Consider the following 11311-nt stretch of genomic DNA (forward strand, 5'->3'; position numbering starts at 1 on the left):
GTTGGTATCTAAAATCAAGAAAAAGTTCTATAGGTAATGCAGCAAAGAAAAACAAGTATAAGAATTCAAATAGAGTTGGGGGCAATTCTAGCATGAATACATCTAACACCATATCCAGTAAAATTTCTCCAATAAATTAAAGCTAAAGTCCAATTATAGAACATCACCAGGACAGAAAAAATGTAGCCTGTTCTCTTTTAACATAACCACAACAACAGATAAGCAACTGATGGAGGACTCATTGATGTTAGCAAACAAACAAATCAGCTAGCACTTGAGAAGCTGCTTGTTAATCTGTACATCCACCATGAACACATTTAAGCCTCAACACTGCCTCTTGTCCAAAGCTTCACTGCTTTATTACCATTATTGCTTTTCTGATTCTTTCACTTATTACGGAAGGAAACGATACAGAAAATTACCAAGGACAGTGCTAAACATCTTTTCTCCATTTTTCATCTTCCTTCTGTCAATTATGTTATTAACTCCAACTTCATCAAGTATGGCCATCTAAGAAATGAACCAAGAGGCACTGGCAAATGCTAATGTTCTATTCTTAAATGGCCAAAGTATAATATTACAGTCACCTTAACATCATCAACGGCTGAAAAACTGAAAATCTGGGTGACTGACTTGATGCAGTCTTAACCAGTCATCAGCACCCTGCAAAAGAGACCGCTGGCATTCGTGTCCACCATTAGGAGTCCACAGAGATCCTTTGAACTTATATGAAGCAAGACCAAAAACAGGTAAAGACATTTTATGGACATTGTCCATCTCAGTAGGATGTGGCATGGGAGCCTGGACTCTTTGTGAACCTGAAAAAAATAATGCATGTCTCAATAAATCAACTGGTGCAAAATAGGTAATGGATCATGGTTATCACAAGTGGCATCTCACAATTTCATTACTATGCAGTATGCGCCTATAATTGGCAATATGCACTTCAAAAAGAAACATGTTGCCATGATTAAAAAAAAACACAATATTTGTAGTTGTAGTAGAATGATGAAGAACCCCAACTAATCATACATATCAAGTAAGAAGAAAACAATGGAAGAAAAATCACAATTAGCAGGTGCCAAGACATTAGCCATATTCATATAATCGTAAACCAAGGAAGATTGTGAAACCCAAATATGCATCTTATCCATTACATACATGTATCATAGTCTAAGGAAAGGTTCTAAGATAGCATTTTATCTTAGAACCACTTATTATGTTACGGATGGATGCATATACACAGCTCTATTCCATATTAATGGTACATATATATGTAACATACACAAGATAGAAATTTATGGTGTCATATACTCATACATTGCATGTAGCCAATCCCTACACTTCCTAGTGGAAAAGGGCTTAGTTGTTGTACATATGGTAACAAAAGATTGCTGATTTAATACCAACATCCCAAGTCCTAACACAACAACCACAAAAATATGAAATTTATTCATGTAAGAAAACTTACTTAATGTAATACAGTGTTTTCTTATCTTTCCCAAACTTCGTTATATAGCAAAACCCACTAAATCGTAAATGAAAAATCCATCTTACCTCCCATGGGCATATAAAGAGAATGGTATGTCAGAAAACAAGCATCGAGATCTTTTAATGTTGGACCAGTTGGTATCCTGTAAATTGGATACCTACAAGCAAAACATAAGAACAGATCAGTCCCTTGTGTATCTGTAAGCTGAATATGAAAGCACATAAGTAAAGAAGAATACCAGGCTACAGATATCCAACTTGATGGTAGTATATCACAACTTCTAAGGGTCACCAGTTCAGGGAATTGAAAAGCAAGATCCATTATCTATCAACCACATAAAAGAAAATATAATCAAACAGCCCAACAAAGAAGGAACAGGAATAACAAATGACCAAAATCCCGTAGGATAGAGTAAGTTAGCACACCTTATCAGCCAAAGGCTCACGGCTGTAAGGAGGGTCCCGTTCAAGATACTCAAAAATCAAGTAACCCTGAGAATTGACAGATTCTCCATCATCACTAGAAAACCCATCTGGTGGAAGGGAATGGTGGTCTCTCAAAGATAATCCGCCCATCCATTGAGGCACCTCTTCTAACAGATGGGGAAGATTCCTCAATCCCCTTCCATGTACAGGTTCACTATCACTGCTACCATCACTACTTGAGTCCCTAAAATCACTGTCACTATCCTCCCCCAGTTGCCTATCAAAGATCCAAACAACAACATTGTCATACAAGTAGCTAACTCTTAGCTTAAGGCATTCAACCATAGAAGCAGTAAAGGTCATCATTGTATTGAGGAAATCAAAATGGCAGAAAACCAAACATGAACAATAATTTCAATCCTGCAACATACTTAAAATCCATAAACACCCGATTAAAAATATGCAAAGTATCCACTCAAACCCGATTGTTTGGCTTGTATTTGGATTTTGCACCTTTTCAAACAATCACTAAAATGAATCATCTGTGCGGGTCCAAAGAAAGCTATATACCTTGACTTTACAGTTGGCTTCACATTCTGGGAATAAATTTGGATCCCAGACAGATACGGAACATAGTACTGAACAACACTATCCTTGTCATTCAGTACAAGTGGCACTCCTGCGCCATAAGCACTCCATTCCCGAAAGGATTCCCACAAATCCCCGAGAACGAAGTAAGGCTGAAACTCCGCCCCACACGCCCTGAGTCCTCTTGTCGTCCTCTGCAAGATCCAAGAAAACTTTCATGCTTAACAGTTCCACACATACACAATCATAAGAAAAATGAGAAATTCACAAAAAAATAATTATTTTTTTCTTTTTCTGCACAAAAACATTGCTTCATTTGTTTCTTTTAATTCACACCAAAAACATCCTCTCCATTCCTTCCATGGTCCCTTCTATAATTAAACACGGCCATAAATGTTAAACCTTCTTCCCATTGAATGCTTTGGTCACAACTCACAAAGACGTGAACTTTAAATCGAATTCCAATAAACCCAATTTGAATAAATGAAACACGATTTCACCAACAACCCAGTTTAATAAAAAAAAAAAAAACTTTCTTTTTCAAAACACTTGTTCCAGTGACTCAAAAGCAAACCTTAGGCAGACACTGAGCAGGCACGGAGGGTGTGATCGCCTGCAAGAACCGCTCCAGATTACTCAACCGGTTCGCCACCGGTTCACACGAAGGAACCGCGCCACTCTTCTTTGCCTCGTCCGACCCGACCCGGTTCTCCGGTATCCGGTTACCCGAATCCACCGATTTGTCTCTAACGGAGCGAGACGCGGCAACGTCGCTTTGGGCCCTACGCAGCTTGTCATTCTCCATAGTTAGAAGCGACCGGCGAGCCTTTGCCGGAGAATAGAACCGATCCTCGCCGCGAGCGCGCCCGAAGTTCAACCCAGTACCCAACATTCCTATGCCCAATAAAAAGAGAAGAAAAAAAAAAAGGACCCAGGAATAAAAAGCGGAACTTTAATGGATAAAACCTCGAGTGTGTGTGGTCAACGGTGTTTGGGATAGAAAAAAAATGGTTGGGAATTGGATGGGAGCGATGAGGATCTGTGTGGGGCGATTCTAGGGTTTGGGGGAAAGGGGTTGTTGTTGTTGTTGTGAGGAAGAAGGGTTTGAGTAGAGAGGAGTTGTTTCTGTGAATCGGAGAGAATGAAAGAAAAAATAGAAAGGGATGGGTCTTTGAGTTAAATAGAACAACGTTACGATTTCTATATTCCTGCATTTTCAATACTGTTTTTTTTTATTTCTCTTGGTGTCACATGATGCTATTATTAATTAATTATATCTTTTTATTTATTTATTTTTTCTCTCCTTGAATGACTGAATAAATTACTATTGTTAATTACGTGAATGGCATTTTTTTTCTGAATAAAGAAGCGAACGTGGAGGGAGTCAGGAAATGGATCTGGTCGTTGGATGAGGTGGAGTGGAAGGGTAAGGTAGTCATTTCAATCGAGGGCTAAGTGGAACGCATGGCGAGAGGCGAAAAACAATTGAAAACGAAAAAATAATTAATGAATGAATCTGACTATGACCGACCATAGACTAAAACTCTTTCTTTTTCTTTGATTTATTTATTGTTGCTATTTTTCATTTTTTTTACTGCAATATTTCTTTTTTCTTTTTTGATAAAATTTCTTTTCTTTTATTGAAAAATAGGTATCACGCATTTTATAAAATATTTCAATTTGATGCACACTTTTATCATCTGTTCAGATGAGAAAAAAATACCGGAAAAATAACAAATAAAGACACATACATGTAAACAAATTATACTTGTTAAAAGACGTTGTTTCATGAATTAACATATTTACATAAGTTATTTTTTTACGGCAACTATTCACATAAAAAAATAGTTACATAAGTTATGATTTATAAAATAAAATAAAATGCCATTGTAAAATTTAATTTTATAAAGATAGTATTTAATTTTCATAATAGTAATTGATGAATAAAAAATATTAAAATTAAATATTTTTATTTATTTAAACTTTTTTTTTTTTAAAGTTACTTTAATATTTATGGACGAAATGGAATAAAATCAAAAAATACTTAACCTAAAACTTTTTTTATTTTCTTTATATGGAGTGGAAATCATTAAATGTTTTTATTGTATTATTTTATTCAATGACTGTCATTTAATTTTATGTGTGACAAATTATGTTTAAATTTTAATTTTTTAATAATTGTATTAAATGTCTTTATTATATTATTTTATTCAACATCTATCAGTTGTAGAATCAAAGGAATAAATTGAAAAGATTTATACCAATGAGTTATGAACAATCACAAAAGTGAATTTGGTGTTATATTTTAACCCAAAACTTTAATATTTGAGTTTATAGTTTTTTTTCTCACTTATATGGAGTTTAACTTTTTCATTTTTATCAAATGTGAGACTTCATCTCATATTTACACTCAAATAATTTTTTTCCTCAAGTCTGACTCTCTTTCACATAACAGTCTTCTCCTTTAGCAAAAGTCATTTTTAATCAATAAGTATCCAATAGTGATCCTTAAAGCTTAATCGTTGAGTGTCCCGACTAGTCTAACTATTACCACTAACATGTTGTTAGTATCTTGTACTGTTGCAACACTTACGGAACTCACTGTCTCGCATTCATGCATGGACTCACCCACCAATAAAACTTTTGAAACAATGGATCTTCGTGTTTATGGATTCACCGTCGACATCTTACTCGTTTGAGCTGGTTACTAAGTCGAACCTGACTTTGATATCAAATATTGTACAATTAAGGGGGATAAATCGAAAAGATTTATACTAATAAGTCATGAGTAACTACATAAGTGAACTTGACATCACACTTTAACCCAAAATCGCAAGGCTTAGGTTTGTGAATTTTTTTCTCATTTATATGGTGTTTTATTTTTCCATTTTGATCAGATATGAAACTCCATCTCATACTTATACTCTAATATTATCATTTAATTTTATCTAGGCCAATTTGTGTTTAAATTTTAATTTATTAAATAATTGTATTTGATAAATAAGTGTGTTGATGCATAAATATGTAATTTGGTGACAATTTAGTTTTTGAAATTAAAAAAAAATCTAATTTAAATTTTGAATATGTAAAAAGAACAACAATTATATATTGTCATATAACTTAATGATACATTAGTACATGAATTTCACCATTTAATATTAAATTGATTAATGAATATTATAGTTTAATGGCAAAAATAATCTCACAATGAACGCATATTTTATATACTAAAAAACTAGGTCAAAACTTATATTCTTTCAGGAATTAGATTGTTAATAATTTACACACGAACAAAAAGAATCATTTTTAAGCAAAAATTGACATGGATAAAATTAAATGATAACTATTGAATAAAATAATACAATAAACGCATTTAATACAGTTATTAAAAAAAAATCAAACACAATTTGGCATAGATAAAATTAAATGATAGCACTACTAGAAATGTAGCCTTTTAATACAATAAAGGCATTTAATGATTTCCACTTCACATAAAGAAAATAAAACAAGTTGTCGGTAAATATTTTCATTTTATTCACTCTCGTTCATAAATATTAAAGTAACTTAAAAAAATAAAGGAAAATAGTTAATATTAATAAATTGAAGATTAATTTAAAATTTTAGTTCTTTCAAATTGTCAATCATTTATATATTTAGTGATCAAGATAATAATATGTTTTTTTTATTATTATTGAATCAAAGATGGTGGGTGTCTCTTAAATCTCAATCGACAAAATCAAAGACTAATTTTATCTGTAATACATGGCTTGAAATTAATCTAAGAAAATTTTATATGCATAAAAAATTAAACATGAATTATTCTCTTATATATAAATAGAAATAAACTTTAAAATTTGTCAACCTTATAAGTTAATAATCTTTTTTACTTTAATTGTATTGGTACGAAAACTAAAAAGAAATTCTGAAGTGTAAATGAAACCTAAAAAAATAATTTATACACATTCAATGAGCTGCCAATATAAATTGATGGATTTTTTCCACAAATATCATACGTAGACCTAATTATCTCCCCACTTTATACGGAATTAACCATTTTCAACACATTTATTTAAAAAAAAACATTTTCAACACATCTAACTCTTCTCACAAAAAAAAAAAATGGTAAAAAACACATTTAACTCTTTTTTAGTAATGATCTTTTCTAGACAAAACGATAGGAATGAGATGAATCTTCAATCTTAGGGGTGGGTACAACTTAAAAAATAATCAACTAGTTTTGAAAAAAAATCATTTTGATGCATCTCTATTTAATTATGGCTTCTTATATTTTTATAGCATATTATCAATGTGTTTAGATTTTTTTACTAATTTGAATAATATTATTATTTTTATATATGAAAAAGATATTTTAATTTTGGAAAAAATAGAAACTAATTTACACTGAAAAGTAGGAGGTCATAATTCGAGAGAATTAATTATTAAGTTACCTAATAAATTTTAATAAATACATAGAAGTTTATTTGAGAAATTACTACGATTATTTATATTTATTTAATTAAACTATAAAATCATTTAACAAAATATAGATGTTCGGTATGATGGACTAACATGATTTTACACTTAGTTGTAAATGTTAGATTTGACTGATAACTTTAGAATTTTAAGATTTTTGTCACTTCGATATCCTGGTTCCACATTTCTTGTCACTTTATAAATCGTACTCACTGTATCACACTTTTCCTCCTATATTTTGTATATGTTAAAATAAATTTATCTCACTAATTTATAATTTTTTTTAGATATTATTCTAAGTACTAATATTTAGCTTGAAGTTTATAATTCTTTATTTTTATTATTATATTTATTCCTATTTTTTAATAATTTTATCATTTATCATTTCATTTAATATTAAAATATTGCTTTAATAAAATAATGCATTAAAAAAATGGTGGAAATTGAACTGCAGCTCGTGATCACGGTAAGATGTTTATTTGTGTTGGTTTGTTTGGATTTTGAAAAGACAAAAATAGGCTTTTGGATGTGAGGGCTGAGGATGGTGAAAGTAACCGCGGGAAAATGATGATGATGGATGAAAAGATCCGAAATTGACGACAGCTGGTGATCTGTGATTGGTGGAAACCAAGGCACTCGGATTCGTTATCAGCACGGTGACACGTGTGCCAGAGAGAAAGTGTAGTACACGTGTACGGTCCTTATTTAAGGCTGTAACACTGTTGAAGCTGTCTTTTTCTTATTTATCCTCCTACATTTTTTTAAGAAGAAAAAAGTAAAAGAAACTCCTCTTTAACATCATCTGTAATTTCGGATCACGAAAATAAACACGTGAACACACGAAGTTTTTGTTATTTTAAAGTAAAAAAAAAAAAAAATTATGCTTTTTTATGAAAATATAAATTCTCTATTCACATCAATTTAAAAATAATTTTTAATTATGTTTAACAGTTTAAAACTAAATTTAATATAAATTAATATGAGATCACGTATCTTTTCATTTTTATTTAAATTGATGAGACGCTGAGAAACGCAGCATCATGGCGCGTCGTAAAGCGAGAATAAAAGAGTTGGGGTCAGAGAATTTTTGAATCGGGTCGCTTTGTTTTATTTGACCGGCCAAGTTGAAATAGGTTCGCACGCTTAGAGGGGTTTATGATTTGATGTGTTTATAATTTGGTTTGTTCGGATTTATTTAATTAAATGTTTAGTTTATATTTTTTTAAAAATTCATTTAGTTAAATGGGTTAAACTTAAGTCTATAAAAAACTTGTCGATTTATTTATATATTTAAATATTATTAAAATTAATATATATATATATATATATATATACACTATTGTATTTAATAATCTTATATCATAAATAAAATAAATATTTGAAATACAAAAATCTTTAAATAGGTTAATAGTTCATATCAAATCTAAAAAGTCTTTGATAAGTTAATAGGATAGATTAGATCTTAATTTTGTATAACAAATCATATTTATGTATGTAAAATTTGTCTTAATCTAGTTTATTTTCACCCATATATAGTATTAGAGGTTAGCCTATCTTTGTGTATGTAGTAAATAAGAAAAATAATGTTTTTAGTAGTGTAATTTTTTTTATTAAATTTAGTTTTGATCTTTATATTTTAAATCCATAAAACTAATTTTGTATTTATAAGATTTTTGTGTATGTGCCAAGAGAATTTACAAAAATGTGACTAGTGATAATATTTTTTCACAGTTAAGAGTGTTTTAAAACAAAAAATAAAATAAATATAATTTAGAACGACTGATAATAAAAAAACTAAAAAGTTATTTAGACCCTACATTTATCCTTAATTGTAAAAAAAAGAAAAAAACAATTGAGCTTCTTTTCCATTTTAATTATTAAAAAGGGTGTGACTGTGTAAGGTAATATGAAATTTGAAAATATGATCGTGATCTTTTATATATATTTCGTATATATATATATATATATATATATATATATATATATATATATTAAAATTTGTGAATAATTTTTTTGTTCGTATCCATATGTCGATCAAATAATAGCTCTTGAGGTTTGTAAGATAGGTATCGTAATGTGATACTTTGTAAAGTTTTTGTTCAATTATAAACCATATATATTAATTAATACATTAATTTGCAAAAATGAATTACATTGATCACCTATTAATCAATCTCATATATTATTTTAATTTATGAAAAATTATAACCTACCAAAATTAATTTACTTGGATATAATTATAACCTACCGAAATAAATAGTTAAATATATTCCATCAAGCTGCTTATTATAACATATACGTAAATTATGTAACAAGTAATATTTTTAAAAAATATATAATTACTATATTTAATTCATTGATTTTTGTTTTTATTCATGATAATTATAATTATTATATTTAATTCATTGATTTTATTTTACCATGCAAGAAAAAAAATAATTACACTAATTATCAATCAATCACATATATATTGTTCGAATTTACAAAAAATTATAACCCACTAAAATTAAGAGTTAAATATACTTTGTCAAGTTGTCTGCAGGAGCATATGCGTAAATTAGACAATATGTAATATTTTAAAAAAATTATAATTACTATATTTAATTCATTGATTTTTTTATTCATCATAATTATAATTAGTATATTTAATTCGTTGATTTTTTTACTGTACAAAAAAAAAACTCCTTTGAAATGGTATATAAATGATTATAAATTAATCATTTGAAATGCTATTAATCAAAACTTACCATCAAAGGTGCATCATTTCTTCGTTTTTTTTATCACAAGTGGCTCCTAAATATGATTTAATGTTAGGGATTACTCTAAAAAAAAAAATTACGTCACCGGTAAATGTGATACATTTACAATTTTCTCCAATGCAAAGAGATTTTTGTATCAAGCTATATGTTTCTTTTTTCATTTTGATTAACAAAACATGCATGATTTATTGACATATAGCTTGGTCCAAAAATCTCTCACCAACTAAAAAGTTAGGATCAAAATTCTTATGAAAGACTTCAGTAAATGAGTGTATGCTAATAATGTTTTGTGGAATAACTGGTTTAGGTTATGTTTGAAATGATTAATATTCTTTTCAAAACTTAATTTAAATGGATGCTTTGTGGTACGGTTTTCCTCACCATTTGTATGCACACATCAAACTTTGATAGCAGGTAAATCTCCCTTCTCCTAACTTGGACCGAAAGATGTTGATAAGTTGGTTTCGATCTACGACACCAACTTTATTCCCATGCATGACAAGTTTTTAATTTTTTTATTCAAAGTCAACTTTTTATTTTTAAATTAAGAGTTGCATAGTATTATTAAAAAAAACTAGAACATTAAATTTACATTGCTTATCATTTTATTTTTATTACAAATAAATTATAAATATTTCAAAAATGTAAATTGTCTTTTTATTTTCTTCAAAATTCTACTTTCAAATTTACTCTAAAATGCTTAGAGTATGTTTAGTTTGCATTTTCATTTTCTGTTTTTATTTTCTGTTTTTATTTTAAAAAGATTAGGATTCTGAAAACATGTTTGGTTTGATTTCTTATTTTCTATTTTTAGGAAATAAAAACACTAAAAATTTATAATATGTTGACTTCTTGTCATTTCGTTTTTAGTGTTTTCAGTCGAAAACAAGAATCTCATTTTGGGTAAAATGAAAATGAGATGACAATGAATATAATTTTAAGCAATATTTTGAAAATGAAAAGAGTTTTCAGAAAATAAAAACAGAAAATGAAAATGCAAACCAAACACACCCTTATTGTTTTCATTTTTTGATTGTTTTTAGTTTTTATTTTCACTGAAAATGTTTTCAAAAATTTAACCAAATACATTTTTATCACCATTTTTTATTTTCGGTAAAAATGAAAACAGAAAACAAGCTAACCAAACACCCCCTTAATTTTTGTTTTGGGGAGAGAGGTGAGGATTGGAAGAGGAATGATATCATCCAATAATTTAATTGAAAGCTATCACATAATAAATTTATTGAATTTTATAAATTTATAATAATTATCTTACAAATTATGTATTTAAATCTGAACAGATACATAATTATTCTAGTTTAACTGATGGAATCAAACCTCCCTTGTGATGAGATCAAATATTATACTTAAAACTTGTGTCTCATGCGTAAAGTGTTACTAAAAGAATTTAACTTAATTGATTAAATAAAATATATATTATAAATTCGTTAGTATCGTATTAAAAAAAAGTTGAAAAACAAAATAGTTCACATCGAACATGAGACACAAGTTTGAAGTGCAATCTTTAATCCCATCACAGCGGCTGTATCATTTCATTTCCCTTTCTTTTATTT

At 28.9% G+C, this 11311-nt stretch overlaps 1 protein-coding gene across 1 annotated transcript; it reads right to left on the reverse strand.

Annotated features, from left to right (window-relative positions):
* Positions 1 to 37: 37 nt before the first annotated feature.
* On the reverse strand, positions 38 to 3690 carry LOC114371898. Its single transcript, XM_028329211.1, has 6 exons — positions 3080 to 3690; positions 2488 to 2699; positions 1918 to 2194; positions 1731 to 1816; positions 1558 to 1649; positions 38 to 818 (listed from the first exon to the last, which is right to left on the reverse strand). The coding sequence occupies exons 1-6, from the start codon at positions 3395 to 3397 to the stop codon at positions 598 to 600; spliced, it is 1206 nt and encodes a 401-aa protein (XP_028185012.1). The 5' UTR covers positions 3398 to 3690; the 3' UTR covers positions 38 to 597.
* Positions 3691 to 11311: the final 7621 nt, after the last annotated feature.

The sequence above is a fragment of the Glycine soja genome, chromosome 10, assembly GCF_004193775.1.
Source record: "Glycine soja cultivar W05 chromosome 10, ASM419377v2, whole genome shotgun sequence".
Classification (NCBI taxonomy): Eukaryota; Viridiplantae; Streptophyta; class Magnoliopsida; order Fabales; family Fabaceae; genus Glycine; species Glycine soja.

Coding starts and splice junctions, on each gene's coding strand:
- LOC114371898 (XM_028329211.1), bottom strand. CDS start 3,397: ATGTTGGGTACTGGGTTGAACTTCGGGCGCGCTCGCGGCGAGGATCGG. Junction 2,195..2,487: donor AAGCCAACTGTAAAGTCAAG/GTATATAGCTTT, acceptor GATCTTTGATAG/GCAACTGGGGGAGGATAGTG. Junction 1,817..1,917: donor GTGAGCCTTTGGCTGATAAG/GTGTGCTAACTT, acceptor TGTGGTTGATAG/ATAATGGATCTTGCTTTTCA.